Source organism: Notolabrus celidotus, chromosome 21, assembly GCF_009762535.1.
Source record: "Notolabrus celidotus isolate fNotCel1 chromosome 21, fNotCel1.pri, whole genome shotgun sequence".
Taxonomy (NCBI): Eukaryota; Metazoa; Chordata; class Actinopteri; order Labriformes; family Labridae; genus Notolabrus; species Notolabrus celidotus.
The window spans coordinates 24,334,864-24,353,852 of NC_048292.1; the positions used below are offsets into that span (position 1 = coordinate 24,334,864).

Below are 18,989 nucleotides of genomic sequence, written 5' to 3' on the forward strand. Positions count from 1 at the left end.
TTCCCCAAATAAGGACATGACTTACTTGACTGACAGGTGGGAACACATAGCTGTTGTCTAGGAGGCTCAAACCCCGCCTCTTTACCTCACACTAAGTTTGGTTGAGTTCAGCATTACCAATATGGCTCCCGCCGACGCATGGCTTCAAAACAGCGCTCAGCAACTGATTGGTGACGTCATTTACACTACGTCCATTATTTTTTCAGTCTATGATTGATTGCCATCGGGACATAAAGATCATTTTAACCAGTATAACAAAAAGGGGATCTAAATCTGACTACTTACCCCAGCTTTAAGAAAGATAATACATTGTATCTGAGTGATGTTACGTTAGTGGCAAATGAATGGCCACATTCAAATACATAATCTGCTTTAACAAAACATCAGAAATGCTCTCCTGGACACTGATCAATAAACTGATGTGTCTTACTGGAAATGGTCAAATTCAGAGAACAAGCCCCAGTGATACCTAAAATCCACTTACAAAGAAGAGCTATTCTACTTCTACTAAAGAGCTGCAGCCTCTGAAACACCCAGGGCAAACATTTGAACCACATCATCTGTCTAATGAAGTGGAAAAGCCAAATTCTAGGTTCAATGTCAAGTACAAGGCAGATTTGTCCATCTGCTAGTTAGCATGGAGACTGAGAGACAGAGATTAGGCTATCAGTGGTGGCCAACAGTGCTGCAGGGCAGGTCAAATTACAGACAGGCAAAACACACAAAGTCTCAGGAGCCTTCAGATGGCATTTTTGATAGCAAGTTAGCTGGACCGCTCTTTTATTATGCTGTATAAAAAAGAGACAGACAGTCCACTCCACACAGCCTTGGCTTTATCCACGACAGCTCATCATCGGAGCATCTCTATAGTCTGAGAAGCAGCTCGGACGAGGCGGGGGAATACAAACACGGCTAATGCAAGCCAGATCAAAGGCCACTTCATCCAGATGTTTCAGATGAGCGAGAGAGTCTGTCGGCAGACACAGGAAGCAGAGCAGGACCAACAAGCGTGTTACCCAGAATAATCTCATAAACAGGTGTTAAGATTAGCACCAGCCGAGCAGAAAAAGGTAGTGAGAGGAGTCTGTGGAGATAGGCTGAGCAGCACTTTAATGACTGTTTGTCTTTTTTATTCAGTCTGAAATGTTACATTTTGTTCTTTACCGAGTCTGCGATGAACCACTGGCTTTGAAAAGGCTTTTAAAGAAACTCAAGTCCGACATCTGCTTGCATCTATAAATAAACTAGTCACAGGGTGTAAGATTTTGTAAAGACTGAGTATCTATCTGACACCTTTTCAAAACTACAATCATGTTGAGATTATTTCTCAGGTATTAAATTAAAATAAAGCACTCAGCACTGACCAAAGCACCCTGTCCTAACAGCTAGAGATCACCCAGCTCTGCAGAGTCAGTGTGCCATGCATTGTGGTGAGTCCTCTCCATGTGCACTATCTGTTAACTTTGCTGCTTCCTGTTGGTGTTGGAGAGTTCACCCAGTTTCACGTTCACATCATCGAGTTTTACCGTTTGCATGAGACAAGACCACAGAGTTTTATTTTGAAAGCATATCTGATTACCGTTTATCTGAACTTCAAGATGAGAGGAAGAACGACTACAGACAGACTCGAGACGGGTTTGTGACCATCACATGAAAGCCAAGATTCAGACCACAAAGTTGGTCAATTTATACTTTAAATTTAACTTAAAGAGATGAGTAGATTTGATGACAGATGAAACAGACCTCAGATAACTTTCAATGCCTGCTGGAAGACAATTTCCATGAGTGGCTGTTGGTCAGTAGGGGGCGCCAAGGCCCTGTCAGACCATTACTGAAACAATTTTTTAAAATTTTTTAGAATATATAAAAGTGTTTAAAAGTTGAAGGTAAATATTTTATTGCTAGCGAGTTAAGTGATAGGCTGCACTACTTTGTGTCTACAGTTACTGATCTGTCACATAATTCTGGTCTGGAGAGCAATCATTCGTCCCTATTGCATCCTCTTTAACAGCTACAATGTGCCCGCCTCTCAGCCATGCACCTAATTATGCAAAACTTTAACTTTAATATCTTTACAACTAATGAGTTGGAAGAACTTTTTTTTTACCTGGCTGTTTATTTTTAGCTCTTAAGATTGGCTTTTTTTTTAATGGGTGTGTATGTGGCTTTCATTGCTTTCAGAGCCAGCCTCAAGTGGACACTGGGGGAACTGCAGTTTTGGGAATTTCCGTATTGGCCTCATGTTTTAAGGCCAGAGGTTGCCGTTTAAGAGAGAGCTGTGGTGGTGGTCAAACCAAAGAGAAAGTGAAGAGGGAGCGTGTGTTATAGGCATAGACAGTATAAATAGTGGACGTAGTGTCCGTGACGTCACCCATCTGTTCCTGAAGAGCTGTTTTGAAGCCAATTGTCAGCGGGAGCTATATTGGTAATGCGGACATCAAAGAGGCGGGGTTTGAGCCTCCTAGCCAGCAGCTGTGTGTTCCCGCCCATCAGTCATGTCCTTTTTTGGGTAAAACTCGTAATCTTAATAACTTCTGAACTGTTACATTGAAAAATAATCCCCCCGTACAGTGTGTGCAGATAGAAAAATTAGCCCATTATGGATGGGCAATAGAATATTCGAATATTCATTCACTTTGTAAAAATTGAAGAGTTACTTTGAATATTTTCTCATTTTATGATTAGTTTTTCATCGTTTTACCGATGCCTGGTTGCAATACAGTATTCCAGCCAGACGGTGGCTATAGAGCGTCTTATGCGTGTTTACTAACCGCATTAGAAAACCAAAGAAGAAGAATGCTAACTGCATTAAATAGCGAAAAAGAAGAAAACATAAGAGACCGTAGCAATGATTTTTTTCCCTTTCTGAATCTCACACTACTACACACGTATTTCCAGAGACTGAGCATGTAAACAAAATGTTAACACACACGCCCCACCACGTCACAGAAACACTGACATAAAGATGGAGACGGACGCCCGCTACTAGCAGCACCTCGTCCTGCTGCTGGTTAACGAGACTGCCAAACAAACGGGACGTTAATGGGACAGGTGTGTGTGCGCTTTTGTGTGTGGGGTGGGGGTGATTATTCAAATAATTGTAAAATAGATGCCAAATATTATCGAATAGTATTTTGGCTTGAAATGCCCATCCCTATTAGGTTTTAATATTGTTTGATTTTTACTCGCATCATATTCAAATTCAAATTCTAGTATCATGACAACCCTTAATACCAGGAGAGCCATGTCTCTTTGGTTGAGATATAAAGGAAAAGGCATGTAGCGCTGTGTTAAACCCTGGTCCAATTAAAATGCTTTGTTCTCTGTTTCACTGGTACAAATACAGATACATGTCTTTGTTTGATTTGATTTATTACGCTGGTTTAATATTAGTTTTTGAACATTTTATGGAATACTTTTATTTTACCTCAGCAACAAAGAGACTTCACCCTGAGTGTTAAACTACAGACAAGGCACAAACAGTCCTGTTTTTAACATGCAATACAAAGGGGCTTCAGATTGGCAAACCTACACACATCTGAGCTCAGAGGCAGAGGTGAGGTTCAAGCTGAAAATGAGTTCACATTTTGATGATGAAATGAGGCTTAAATACTGTTAATTATAATCCACATGCAGCTGGCTGCAAATAAAAGAAAGTGTGCCATACCATTCACATGACTACTACATTACAATCTAATTGCTGCGGTCATTAGAATTCAAAATGGCCTGACAAGTGAGTCAAAGTCGAGAGAAACAGGAGAGACTAGTGCCGTTAGAGATGATAGATATTGAAATGTGAATCATTCAAATATCAGCAGAAATGATTAAATCTGATTGCACCTGCTTTCTACAGCGCAGACAGTTACAGTGACAGATGACGCTGTGGTGTAATAACTTTGCTGTGCAGGAAGCAGCGTTTCAACTCTAGAATACACAGATTACTTAGAGGAGGATTCAGCAGAAACAGGTAGAGTGAAGAGCCGGTTTCTGTTTCTGTAATCACTGTGGACAGTGGAGCACAAAGACTAACCTGCTTATTATAGAGCATGGGTCAGGAGGTAAATGTGACCCAGACTTTAGTTACACTAATCATGGATTCATCTAAAACATTGAACTCACGGTGTGCAGGGTTTGGGTTAACACTTCTCATGTTCCTTTTCCTTTTAATATGCACTTCTGACCACGAGTACAAACCTCATCAGGACAACAGATGACAGATTTGAGTTCACACAGAGTAAAGCGAGCAGTTCCTAGATGTCATTCCCTCCTGTGCCTGATTTCCTCTCAGTGGGGATGCAGCCGAGAGGTCAAAAAAAGGTTGAACAAGGGTATCTGTCACCTGACTTGGCGCCTGTGTTCAGGGAGCTGCAGTTTAGGAAAGAAGTCACACAGGCTGTAGCAAAACACTGGAGGCCTTATTTTCTACGCCTTTCATTCACTCTCAAATTACAGTGTGTGCCCAGACAGTCAGGACGGTGTTTTAGTGAGAAATCAGGACTCCTTTACCCCCACGAGGGAAGAGATCCGAATACAAACTGCTCTCAAATCATATGAAGGTACTAATAGGAGAGGGAAGGCACCAAGATGGGAAGCAGTATTGACTGAGAATCACCCAAATCAGTGTAGCCACGGGGAAACTGGAAGCAGCCATGAGTGACTTTAACCCAATCCACTGGAACACAGCGCACATGTAGCTCATAAATCTGTGCTGCAATGAGGAAATCTAAAGAGGAAAGTATCTGGTTGCTTAACTGTTAATTCAGTTTAATAATTTTCCTCTGTTTTTTGGAAGATAACAAAAAAGGTTCTTTTCATGTTCATGGTTTTATTGAACAGATGCCCTTTATAATCAGCAGTTCTCCGTTTGGCAACATCTTACTGTACGTCTCTACAAATCAATAACTCTCCCACTCTCACGCTCCAAGACTTCATTCAAATGTATGCTTCTTTTTTTTTTTGCCTGAATCTTATTAATGGAGCCAAAAGCAGAGCCGTTCTGCCCTCGGTGTGACAGTGGGATTTGATGCCAGAGCTTTGATCCAGACTCTGAATCTTCCCTCCCTCTGTTGCTGAAATAAAATCAGCACCATTGGTAGGACTGATGTCAAAGCAGCGCTTCAACAAGTTCAAAACGAGCTGGAAAACTGTTTCTGGCAAGCGTTGCTCACTTATTACCAAGTGACATTGGGATATCAAACACACAGCAGCAGGAGCTGGCACTGAACTTTCAGCACTGCTTATTACTCTGCTCTGAGCGGAGAGTGCTGACCAGGGGGACACAGCACGGGCAACTGTTTCATTCAGCCTGAGAAACTTGGTCAACAGAGAGGCTATCCTGTACAGAAGAAAGAAGAGTGTGATGGCTGCAGAAAGAGGGTCTTTAGTGACTCATGTTAACACAATCTGGTCTAAGAAAGGGATCAGGACTAGATGCTCCCAGAAGTTGGACTAATAAACCTAGATTTCCACAAATCTGATCACCCAGTGTCTTCTACTTCAAATCCCTTGAGTCTGTAAGCTTTGGGTTAAAGGTTTTCTGCTAACAATAAAAAAGGTTGGTTAAGATCCTGTCCAGGATTATTTACCTTCAGATCTCAAACATACACTGTTGAAAGGCCAGTACCAGGGAGTAAAATTAACACCCGTGACCCACCAAGCGCCAATGACGGGCAAAAAATGTGTTCGGCGTGTAAAACAAAAACACACCCCCGCCAGTGGCTGATGGAAAATGTTGTATTGCATGTGAGATTTTGTTTTCATACTTTCGCCCATTTCTGCCGACTGTCAGGCTATTTTGACCCTCGCGGCGCGCTGTACTTGTGTTGTGATTTGGTACGTCAGGAGCGGCGTGGCGTCAGCTACTGGAGTTCTATTCATTCCCTTTGCTTGAAGAAGCACGGCGGGAAGAGCGTTTCGAGGAAGATGTGGCCACACATTCCCGGCGTGAAGCCACCACAAACAAAAAGGATAAACAAAGAGGCAGGAGACCATCGAGAAGAGGAACAGACAGACAGCACTTATGGATATTTCTAATGCATGATGATGCAGCAGTCACCTTGAAATGAAGTATAACCTAATAAAATAGCAATAATCTGATTTTATCTGTACATAACTGTATTCTTTAAGTGATGCTTAAGTTGGATTTTTCATAATAAAAATGTATGGTAATACTTTTAAATCAAATAAATATTTTTGGCTGGTACATTTTGGGAGGTCACTAACCAATGGCAGAAGAGGTAAAACGTTAATTTTACGCCCTGGACAGTACCCTTCAGAGTGGAAGAAAACTGGGCCTAGAACTACATAAGGGATGACGCATCCAATATCACTATTCATGCGTTCTTCATGGAAAGGAGTTGGAGGATGACTTATGCGCTAATACTTTCTTTCTTTTATCTTTGCTAATCTTACTTTTTTACATGTGTCATGCCTTTTTGAGTCAAAGGTCTGCTATTATTATTATTAATATTTAATTTATTTATCATTTGTTCTTTTCTGTGCTTGGGGGAAGGGGTGACTGTACATATCATTGTCTGAAAATCTGCTACGTACACAAAACGAGCCTTGAATTTGGTTGTTTTGTTCTGAAAATGATAAAAAATAAAATAAAACAGACACTACCAGTCAAACGTTTGGACACACCTTCACATTCAATGTTTTTTATTTATTTCAATTATTTTCAACATTGTAGATTAATACTGAAGACATCAAAACTATGAAATAATCTGGTTTTGCCATAATCTTGATTACAACAGTAGTCAAATAGGTCTATCCATTGTGTACTAACCCTACCTCTGAACAACACAACTGATGGTCTCAAACACATTAAGAAGGCAAGTCATTCTACAAATGAACTCTTGACAAGGCTCATGTTAATTAGAAACCATTCCAGGAGACCACTTCATGAAGCAGACTGAGAGAATACCAAGAGTGTGCAAAGCTGTCATGAAGGAAAAAGGGGGCTACTTTACAGAGTCTAAAATATAAAACATATTCTGATTTGTTTAACATTTTTTTGTTCATTCAATAATTCCATATATGTTCTTTCATAGTTTTGATGTCTTCAGTATTAATCTAGTGTTTACAATAATTAAAATATATAATTAAAAACTTTTGACTGGTAGTGTATGTTGAAGAAAAAAAAAAGGTGACTATTAAGATGTTTTATAAAATAGAAAATATCAATTTCAGGTGTGTATTTTCATTAGATTAGAGCACACAAGAAACACCCTAATCTTCTTAACGGAGTCATAGTCTAGAAATAAAAACATCACATTTTCTAAGCCTCCAAGAGTGTTTTGAACCATGTACTCTTGACAGGTTCTGAGATATGATCGTTTTTGTTGGCGGAGTTTTTTTAATAGTTTTCTGAAAAACAAGACCAGTACCTTCATGGGTTGTTACTGAGATTTCATATCTTGGATGACTTACCAATGCGTGTCATCTCTAGAATCCAAACATCTCAAATGTAAAGAATGTTTCGTACATACTGTACGTTACACTCCAGCTTTGTTTTTCTTTTATCAATTTAAACAAGATGATGCAAACTATTTTGTGCAGCCTGAACAGGCTGTAAAAAGTAATCAGCTTCTGGTTGCAACAATTAAATATGCATTCTGATAAAGTTTGTCTTTCAGATCAATGTTAAAGCATGAAAGAAATATCTGCTGTTTTTTCCAGAGTGAAAAGGCAGCACACATGAAACAATGAAGACAAAATGTTTCTTACTAAACGCCCGATCACCCCGACAAAAACCAGGTCCATCTATCATTTAGGTTGACAGTACATGTGTGACGATGTCCTTAAACAGCACTAACAGCTTAGGAATGCCCAGGCAGTTCACAGTTGGTCATTCAACTGGATAATAAAGCTTAACACCTGATATTAGCAAACATCCACCCAGCTTAAGTGTCCTCGAGCTGGACACTGAATCCGAACCAGTTCCAGTGAGAGCACAGCCACTGTGTTACTGACTGTGACCCTTGAACTCCCCGCATGAGGGCAAAGTGAACATTTCCCTCCACAGTAATCACACTCTAAACTCCTGCATGGGAAAAAAAAGCCTCATTATTGCTATCACACTTTGTCAGCAGAAAAAAACAGCATGAGAGGAGGCCAGGTAGGCTCTGTATCTAGTTGAGGCAAGACAAGTCTGTCTTCCTGCTGCCTCTGACATTCACCACGCTGAACTGCCTTAGATAAACTTTACAGAGTAGCTCCAACGGCTGTTGCAGCTCGAGTGTGATAGTCAGCATATCCACTCTGCTTATGGGCCTCCTTCGCTCATCCACAGGTGAAGATTTCAGGGGGAGCAGTTCATGCCTCTCATAAGAAGCAATGTTAACGGCTCTGTATAATCTCCAGCTTCATCTTGTCATCTGCAGAATAATATATCATCCACCTGCTGGTATTTATGAACCGCTTCCTGACACAAATTAATAAGCCACAGGGCCGCCTCAGAATCTGTTGCCTTTAAGTCTTGTGGAGGCTCAACAAATCAGATCATTAGTTCACTTTCTGTGACAGATATTTTTGGTAATCTCAAAGCTAAGCCTGTTAGAAAGGGACTGAGAAACACACTCTGCATGTTGCCGTTTTATCTGAGAGGAGAAAATGTCCTAAATGAATAAGATGAACACCTTTGCTCCATTTGACTCAAAGAAATAAAATAAAGAAGTGTCTCGTACGCCATCAAAGCTTCCAAGAAGGCCATTTCGCCAAACTGCATGATCTCCGGCTTCAGAGAAAAGGCTTTACAAAAGTATTTACCCTAAATGTGAAGCTGGTTAGAAGTGTGTGTAGCCGGTATGATACTCAGAAAGACCTCACTTGACTTTAGCAGCACTGCAAAGCCTACATATGTTCAGGTGCGTCCTCCTGCAGCACAAGTGTCCATGGTTATCCCTTAACTTTTGAAGAGCTTCAAGTCTTAGTGATCAAACTTTCCACTGCTGCTGATATCAACCAGAACCTGCAGTATGATATCAATGAGAATATACAACCATGTCTCTACTAAAGAAGTGTAAACACCTACAAGCAGGTGCTTGCCCTCCAAACAATCGTTACATGATGTAGTGGGGGGAAAGAAAAAGGCAGCAACAACTAAAAACCACAAGTGCCAGCTGTTAGGGAGAGCTGCGTTAACACCAGACTCCAACCACGGGCAGCTGACTGTGTTGAGACTTGGAGGCTGAATGCTGAACACATTTCAGCACCCAGAGCGGCTAAATTATTAGAGCTAAATGAAAACTCAACACCCTGTGGCTCTACCGTTTTCAGACGGTCATTAGTTTACGGCTTTGGGCTATTATAGACAAAATACTCTTTAAGCGTAGCTTTCCAAAACTGTGAAAATACTGCAGACATATTTCAGAAGATATCTATGGTTTTAAAAAGCCAAATAAGCTGTTTTGATATTTTAAGCAAGAGGTAAATGAGTCCATATCTACCACTTTAAGACAAATGTAAATACTAAAGATCTTCCTCTGCTTGTCACTGTGTGGTACTCGTGCTGCTTCATCGCAGAAGGGAGCACACAGATCCTGCTGACTGCATCTTAACGTTTGTAAACACTTCCCACATGCTACCTGAGAGGCACAGAGCTGCATGGCCATGCTACTTGGGCAGGGCAATGCAAGTTTATTTATAAAGCACCATTCATACAAAGAGCAGTTCAAAGTGCTTAACAGAGTTAAAAACAAAAACCAGAACAGTAACAATCAACAAAAACATACAACAAACACTTAAATTGTATATGCGGCCCATTATGTTTGATCTACTTACCTAAGGTAGTACTGTTTTAAAGCAAATGCAGCGTTGGAACAAGTCCTTGGAAAGTTAAACTCATCCCCAAGTTCAATCCACTGGTTTTTGTCTGAGACCTGAAAAAGGAGGAGAGTTGGTCAGGACAACAACAAAAAGAGCGGTTACACATGCAACCATCTGGTCTGCTACAGGTTCCTTCAATGAGGCACCACTAATCAATAACTTTCATAAACTACTGAATAGAGATTTAAAATAGAATATTATCTAACCATGTGGCTGAAAAAAAGAGTGAAATATGGTTTTATTGTCTTCTTAAATATCAGTTGTGTGAACATATTTACATTTATCAGTGATTGTCTGACTCCCTTAAGGATACTATAGTTAAACGGCTAGTTAGCACTCTAGCTAACAAGCTAACTTGACTTTTACATTTATAAGTTAAAAGTTAAAGAGGTAACCCTTCTATAAACTGTTTCTGTTCAAATATAAATGAGTCAGTTTCAGAGAGCCGTTTGTATTTGGAGTCTGTTTAGATACCGTTTACAGTATACACTACAAGGCCCTGCGAGGCCTACATTTTGTGAGCAGCCATGAAGCCGAAGAAAGATGGCTATGGCGAGGCTGAGAACCGAAGCCCCCCCCCCCCTGGGTTCAAACCGCCGGTAAAGAGCCCGGGGACACGCTCTGTCCTCCGCCGTGAGTCTCCAGGCCGGGCTCCGTGCCGATAATCGATGTTAAACGTGCCCGCTCATTTCGAGTCCCTCCAGCTGCACTCTGCCTCTCGATTCAAAGCAGCACACAACAACACAAGAAGCCTCCACATTGCATAGAGAGACATGGCACACTAGCACAAGGCCAACACCGACCCACTAACGCTGCTCTGGAGGATCACACTTGTCCCGGGGAACCCACACGGGAGTTGTGGAGTGGTGGAGTCCACACACAGCAGAGTGTGCAGGAAAAACACTTTTAGTTCCCACTCACCTTCGCAAATCCACCTAAAGAGACGACTCTGATATACAGAGCATTCAGATCCAGCTCTTTCCCACCCACGAAAGGAATCGTCTTGAACGGCGATCTGAGAGGATAAGACAAGAAATAGAAGCATATTTGTTTAAATAACACTCCAGGTTAACTCGCAGTCACATGCAATGCTGATTTAAAGTTGTATTTCTTGGGAATAAAGACGCCCGAATCTCACCCTCTGCTTTGGTGAAATTGCCGCAGCTCGTCCAGGAAAGCCTGTCCTTTCCTCCGCTGATCTAGTAGATTTTTCCCCGTCGAATTTGCCATTGTTTCTGCATGCAAAAACGGTTTAAACCCCACTTCAGTCGCTTCTTAAGACACCAAGGATCCCATACTCCGCCGGCGCTCAGTCATTCGCGAAGCTGAGTGTTTAAAAAGTTAAAGAAATATCTGATAGCAAGAAGAGCGGCAGCAGCTCGCTAATAAAGACTGATGCACACAGAATAAAGCCCGATTCAACCCCGGACTAAGTTCCAACGAGCAGGTACAAATACGACCGATTCACCGGCAGATTAGAAGCGCCATGGCAGGATGTGTTGAATAAATGCTTTTGGTCGCGGTTGTATTCGTTTGGAGTGGTTTGACAGTGTGTTAAACGCAGCTCCGAGGCTATCGCACACACTGTAGAGCGGCAGAGGGATCCAGAGACCCAGAGACAAAAAGATGTGAAGGCCGCGGAGGAGCCCGGCCTGCCATGCGGGCAGCGCCCTCTGCGGACACAGGCGGTACTGCAGCCTCCACAGCAGAGCGGGTGTTGGAACAATAGAGACTGTTTTCTTTTTTAGGGACCGTCTGACAAAAAGTCTCTGTTTGGAAAACGGGTCAGGAGGGAAATGTCCCGTGGGGGAGGGGATAACACCAATTAACATAGCTCCCTTGTTGTCCTTACCAGGAATAAAATGGAGGGCAACCACACATTTTACACATTTATTTAGTAGGGCTGATATATTAGTGTTAACAGCTGGCAGCATCTGAAGCATTTTTCCACAATGGTTTCAGGTGGCAGGGTATTTCCATTAGGAGTATGTTTATAATTACCCTAAACCAATTGTGTAGTTTTATAAACACAACAGTATTTAAAAACATATCGCTTTGGGAAGAAGTTCTGAGATGAATCAAATGATTAAAGGTTCATTTTGGTTAAGACAAGATCAGTTGTGATTCTGTGTCCGGCTGGACAGTAAGACTCTGTAAGTTACAGACTTCAGAGCAGTGAGGGGGAGCTGATTATTTAGAATAATACCTCCTAATTTAAATAAATAATAAGACCCCAAACTATTCATATGTACGTTTAGTTACATAAGTACAGAGAGAGAGAGAGAGAGTAGATCAAACATAACTGGTCGTATATAAAATTGTTGATGTTTGAAGTGTTTGCCATGTTTTTGTTGATTGTTACTGTTCTGGTTTTTGTTTTTAACTCTGTAAAACACTTTGAATTGTTCTCTGTATGAAGGGAGCTTTATAAATAAACTTGCCTTGCCTTGTTACATAAAAGGAGATAATGTAGTCTGTATAAGGTGTGAAAGACAAACTCTGTTATTCTCAGTCATTCAATCAAAAGGCTATGAAACAAAAACAATACATACTTTTTTTTTTTAAATAGCTAGCCTATTTTTCTTTATTTTTGACACACCACTGTGTCTCATGTGATATGAAAGGTAAAACAAACTGAAACAAAGATGTCTCTTGATTGTAAACATGACATACAATTGAGTGTGTGGAGCTTAATTTGTGATAATTTAACCTAAAATATAAATTTGGGGATTTTTAAGATTTAAAAGAATAGTTAACATAGCTCCCTTGTTGTCCTAACAAGGAATAAAATGGAGGGCAACCACACACTTAACACATTTACACTATTTAGTAGGGCTGATTTATCAGTATTTACAGCTGGCAGCATCAAAAGCATTTTTCCACAATGGTTTCATGTGTAGTGTATTTCTATTAGGAGTATATTTATAATTACCCTAAACAGTTTTGTAGTTTTGGTGTGAAAAGACAAACTCTTCAATTCTCAGTCATTCAATCAAAAGGCTATGAAACAAAAACAATACATACATTTTTTTTAAAACATACATACATACATACATACATACATACATACATACATACATACATACATACATACATACATACATACATTCTTTTCTATTCTATTCTAAAAAAGCAGCAACAAAGATGTAACTCTTGATTGTAAACATTACGTACAATTGAGTGTCTGGAGCTTAATTTGTGATACTTTAACATAAAATATACATTTTGGGGAAGTTTAAGATTTAAATGAATAGTTTTAAGATTAATGTGCATACATGATGCTTAATTGTCTATCTGTCCAATCTGTTTATTAACTGTGAGAATAATTTGTTGAATTTTCTGGTGAGTCACTTCTTGTGTTTATAATTAATGATTTAGTCCACACAGTGGTGTGCAGCCCCGTCCCTTGCTTCCCCACTTCAAACCGACTTTTATCTCACTGTGGGATGGTTGGAAATTACTCCTGATCCCTTCTCCCTGTAACTGCCGAGCGGATCTCTTCTTGATGGGGTTACACATTCAACCATTACACGTACCCCTTTGCTCAATGAAAAACCTGTCACAAAATGGCGGAGACGTACGTTAGCAGACCCCATTTTGAAGAATTGACACTAGACAGAGGGAAAGTGCGTGTTCTTGCGTGTGGTTTTCTAAATTTATGCTCTTTTGGGAAACAAACGGCGGCACACCAGAGTCCACATGGAGCCGGTTTGGACTCTGAGTCAGCCGAGTTCTGGGCTCACTAGTGGCTCTCGCTCAGGCTCGGTCAGCGTATGTTAGCATGCTCAGCTACATAACAAAGAACATGTACCGAGCAGTTTGTGTCTATTATATTAACTACATGCCTCTTTTATTAAAAGAGGATTTCCTATCTTATTCTACACGACTATTCTCCATTTTCAAACCGTTTTAGTGGAAAAACGTATCACTGTGATTGTTTGGATGCTAGCTGTAGCAGCGTCCAAACTCGCGTCTGATTTCGACCCCGCATTGGGACTGCTTACAATGCTACTTAGTTTACCTCATAATGCCAACAAATCTCCTACCAGCATATCAAATGATTATGTAGACATGATTCTGCTAATGTAACACGACATTCTGGGTCATTTCCACCAAAACTAAATCTGAAGCGCACTTCCTTTGTCAGTTCAAAGCACGCTGTCGATAATGCTAACATGCTAGCAAGCAACCCTATGCGTACTACCCCTTTGCATTTGTATGCTTAAGGAGGTGGTTTGCTGATCAAATAAACACATTTACATTATTTAATCGTGTTTTAGCATGATATTGGTGTTACATAAGCCACTGATATCTGTGCAAATGTGCTGGTTGATGAGTTGCTAAAGCTGAAGGCCAACTTTGTGCTATTATTTGAGCTTAAAGGGTTTATTATTATAGCAATGTAACATTATCACACAGCGAATGTCACATTAATATATTCCCCTTATTCCCTATGATACATTTTGCTCGTATTGTAATAATGTAGCAAAATTCAAAGTCATAAATTACCACTGCAGTATTGCACTGCAAAAACTAAAAATTTTACCAAGTGAAATTGTCTAATTTTTCAGTCAAAATGTCTTATCCCACTTGATTTAAGATACATTTACTTAACAAGTAACATTTGAGCAAGATAGAGGGACTTGTTTTAAGACAACGCATCTTAAATATCTTTTTAAGTCAAACAATCCTGAAATTATCTTGTTTTGAGTTTAAATTTAGAAGGAACAGATTTATTTTACATTTCATAAATTTTTCAAGCTGAGATCTTATTTATAGAAGATAGATAATCTTGATGCACTGTAGGTTTTAACTTACAGGAATATACTTGTTAGATAAATGATATGTTGGCCAAATATTTCAGTATTTGAGTGAAGGATGCAACATGCTAAGGTCAGACTATTTTTTTTTCACATTTTGAGGACTTTATTACAGCAATGTAACATTATCATTACACAGCGAATATCCAATTCATGTATTTCCCTTATTCCCAATTATACATTTTGCTCATATTGTAATAATGTAGCAACATTCAATGTCATAAATTACCAATGCAGTATTGTAATCTACTAATTAAGTATTACCTGCTGTGTTTATGCAAAAAAGTGTTTAAAACGTTGGATTAAGTTGTATTTCACAAGTTTTAAATAGCAAAGTCATTCATGAAATCATCACTATATGGAATGGATGGAATGTAATGTACTTTATTCACCCCCGAAGAGGGAAATTCAGGTGTCTGTCAGATAAAATTATAAAAATCACATAAAACAAGTAATTCAGGTGTCTGTCAGCTCATCTCCCATTGGCTAGAGAGTTCTGAAGCCTAATGGCTGCAGGGATGAATGATTTTCTGTATCTCTCAGTCCTGCAGCGCAGAGAGATGAGCTGTCCACTGCTGCTGTTTCTCTGGTCCACAAAGAAGTTGTGAAGTGGATGATCTGTGTAATTTAGAATGGCCTCTAGCTTCTTCTGTGTGCATCTCTCCACCACAGCCCCCAGTAAATCCAACCTGGTTCCAATCACAGTGCCAGCTCTTTTCACTAGTTTGTGCAGTCGCCTCGCATCCTTGTGTTTTATACTGCTTCCCCAGCAGACTGCAGCATAGAATAACACACTTGCCACCACAGACTGATAAAACATCTGCAGCATCTTTCTGCAGATGTCTAAGGATCTGAGCCTCCTTAAGAAAAAGAGGCGGCTCTGCCCCTTCCTGTAGAATGCATCTGTGTTAAGGGACCAGTCCAACTTGTTGTCCAGGTGTGCACCTAGATATTTGTGTTGGCACCACCTCGATGCCCCCCCCCCCCTCGAATGTTAACTAGCTGATGGCAGAGCCTGGATCTTCAGAAATCTACTATAATTTCCTTTGTCTTTGAGGAGTTCAGTAGGAGGCAGTTTTTGTGACTCCAGTCCCTGAAGGCTTTTGTCAGATCTCTGTATTCAGATTCCTGTCCATTCCGAATACACGCCACAATAGCAGCAGCATCTGAGTATTTCTGGATGTGGTAGGACTCAGTGTTGTATATGTTATGTAGGTTCTGCAAGACAATGCCATAGCCTCCCTCTTGTGTTGCATTAAGGCATTCCATAGTGCAGGCATTTGGGTATCATAAATATGTCATATTTTACTGTGTGTGTTGCTTTGTTTTATGAATGAGGAATTTGATCCACTTCAAAGTTATATGTAGTCATATATGGTGTCTCATTGTATGAATGCACTGTAGGTTTTAACTTACAGGAACATACTTATTAGATAAATGATATGTTGGCCAACTAGTTCAATATTAGAGTGAAAGATGCAGATGGATTTAGTTTATTGATTGAGGAAAAAAATAACTTGGACTCAACCACATCAGATATTATTAGGGTGAACATCTGTAAATGTTAGAGATTCCTATTTCCCTTATTATGAGACAAAGCTTTTGACTATTCTTACAAAATAAAGCTAAATAGGAGAAAAGGGACGCCCTAAATTCAGTGGTATTTCTTTAAAGGGGATGGTCAAAAATGGTCTATCAGCTGACTTCAAGTAGATTACATTATTGGGCTGGAGGTACCAAATAAATCTTTCACTGGCATTCATTAATGCACTCACCCCAACAAGATTACATGCAGATTAATTTGACGGTCCTCAGATTATAGCATATATAAACATTTCAAAGGTGTATGTATGTTAAGGGATATTTAAGATTTAGAATAATAAATTTGTAAAAAAAGATTGATTTTAGTATTAATCCTGAACATCTTCACAACTATTTAAAAACATTGACTGAGTGATGAATGTTTGCAGTGGCTGTAAATGTACACTTGAAAACTGCCCGGTCAGTTATGCCATCACACAGAGGTTCTCATGTGATGTGACAGCCAGGCCTCTTATAGCATATGCTGCAAATGGGGCCAGTAAGCCCAAGCTGTCCCCAAGCCCCCAGACAAAAGATCCCAGCGGGAAGCTAACTGCTTGTAACGTCCTTACACCTCCCCACTCTTCAGTGGCCTCCTCGCCCTAGGTTCAGGCCCTGTGTCACTGGAGTAATGTTGAGTCATTTGGTTGGAAGTGGCTCCATCTTCTGGCAGCCATGCATCACGTCTAAATGGGCGGATGGATTCACCTCATTGCGTTAGGAACATATTGTACTTGGAAGGATCAGTTGAGAGATTTTAAACTGGATACAGTCACAGTTGGAGGGTGATGCATGCTGGGAGATTAGGGGAGGGAGCTGTGGGATGATAGTGATCCTAATGCAGCTGGTAGACCTGCAGCACACTTGGTACTGCATTTTAAGCATACTCTGTTTCTTTTTTTAACCAAAGTCAGAATATTTTTAACATTTTCCAGAGATTTTTGTACATATTTTTAAATACATTTTACACTTTTGCCTCCACATTAAATCTATTTTATATGAATTTTTTAGTCTTATATGTCCAATATGGACAATTTATTAATGCAAATTACCACAAAATGTATCATCTCGAGTCACTGGTGTGGATCAGGTGGTAGAGCTGACGCCCCATGTCCTCGTCGCACTAGTAAGATTGATTCCCTGTCCTGGCATGATTTGATACATGACATTACCCACTCTCTCTCCCTGCATTTCTTTCTCTCTGAAGCTGTCCTGTCATAATAAATGCCAAAAGCCCTTTTGTGCAAATACACAAACCCCAAAAGAATATGTTACCTATATGTTATACAAAAGACTACTCCAAAGGTAATGGAAGTTGAGGCTAATACAGTACTTAATGTAAATATGTAGGTCCAAATGAAACTGGGAAAAGCATTTTTTTTAAAGCACCACTAAAACTGACACAACTTACACAATACCCAGAGACCACAGATGTACATTAGCTACTTTAGCTAACACTGGCTCAGCAGTTGTGTTGTGCATTGTCCCTTTCAAATGAACTAAACTAATACAACAATTATGAACTGTCTTTAAAACACAAACAGATGTTACAAATTATTTTACCAAATCTGAAAGAAAATACAGGCAACTTATCCTGACTCTTATTTTTTTAATACTCTTTTTTGTGCTTTTAATATATTGTTTTTTCAGTCTTTAATTTGGACTTTGACTCAATCATAATGTTTACATTTTGTATTGAATGTAGTGTTCACTTCTTCAATGTTTGTGGAATACGACATATGTGGACATACCAGATGATCCAGCTATTCTGGGGAGAAAGAGTCGACTTGATGTCACGTAAAGCTTCTATAGAGATCCCTCTTGAGACAAAGCTCTGTATACTGGACATTCATCATGGTCACTTTGCACCTGCAAGACAGCGCTTGAGATGAATATGTTCCTACTTCAGGGAGAGTGATTAAGCAGGGCAGAGAAAGTATAGACTGCTAGACACTTGGAATGTGGTTACATGATTTTTGGCATTGTCTTGTATTGAGGAAATAAATAAGATGTACCAAGAAGGAATGTAAACTCAGGTAACTATGAGACATCTTACACAACTCTTTGACAGTGATACTTCTGGGGACTACACAAACAATTGACAGCACCTTAAAAAGTAAGACCTGATTATAGCAGCAAGTACAAACAAGGTAAACCTGCTCCCTTAACCATGAAAAGTTTTTTGATTGTGATGCATAAACGTGATGTGCATGTAATCAATGTCCCTATGAAAGCACATTTCTCACGGTTATTATTTTGTTTGTTTGTATTTATTTTTTCCTTTTCCCTCAATCGGTGTCAGAGACTGAATCAGGAATATTTTCTTTAGAGTCACAAATACAAACATCTAGAGTATAGCAATGTTTTTTCAATGGAAAAAAACTATGAATATAATGTTATATATGCAAAACAGAAAAACAGCACAAAACCCAAACAATAACATCACCAAACACTAGATTTTGCACGACTGAATATAAATCTACTGTATATCAAAATAATATGTAGTACTGACCAAAAAAACTTTCACATGGAGCTGTGTCATCAAAACATCATCCACTAGATCCACCAAACAGCATCTATTCATTGCACTTCATAATTAATATGTACCTTGTATTCTTGAAAATAACTCAATGAATTACCTACATTCAGCCACTGAACTCACAAATAAGTCACAGATTTAGAGCATTGATTTGGTTTATATCTGCCACCCAACAGAACAGGAAAAGACAACAAGGAACAGTCCTGGATGGAGGGACAACT

The 18,989-nt window shown here is 39.7% G+C and overlaps 1 protein-coding gene across 2 annotated transcripts in view; it reads right to left on the bottom strand.

The window, feature by feature from the left end:
• The window catches only part of arid2 (AT rich interactive domain 2 (ARID, RFX-like)), a 51,698-nt gene extending 40,177 nt beyond the window's left edge, over positions 1-11,521 (bottom strand). The window contains exons 1-3 of one of the 2 annotated variants that reach the window (XM_034673124.1): positions 10,967-11,521; positions 10,750-10,843; positions 9,784-9,881 (exon numbers count right to left, since the gene is read on the bottom strand). In XM_034673124.1, coding sequence (XP_034529015.1) covers positions 9,784-9,881; positions 10,750-10,843; positions 10,967-11,058 — 284 coding nt within the window. In that variant the 5' untranslated portion in view covers positions 11,059-11,521. Of the gene's footprint in view, positions 1-9,783; positions 9,882-10,340; positions 10,595-10,749; positions 10,844-10,966 lie in introns of those variants that run through there. The other variant, XM_034673125.1, reaches the window with a different exon arrangement.
• Positions 11,522-18,989: the final 7,468 nt, after the last annotated feature.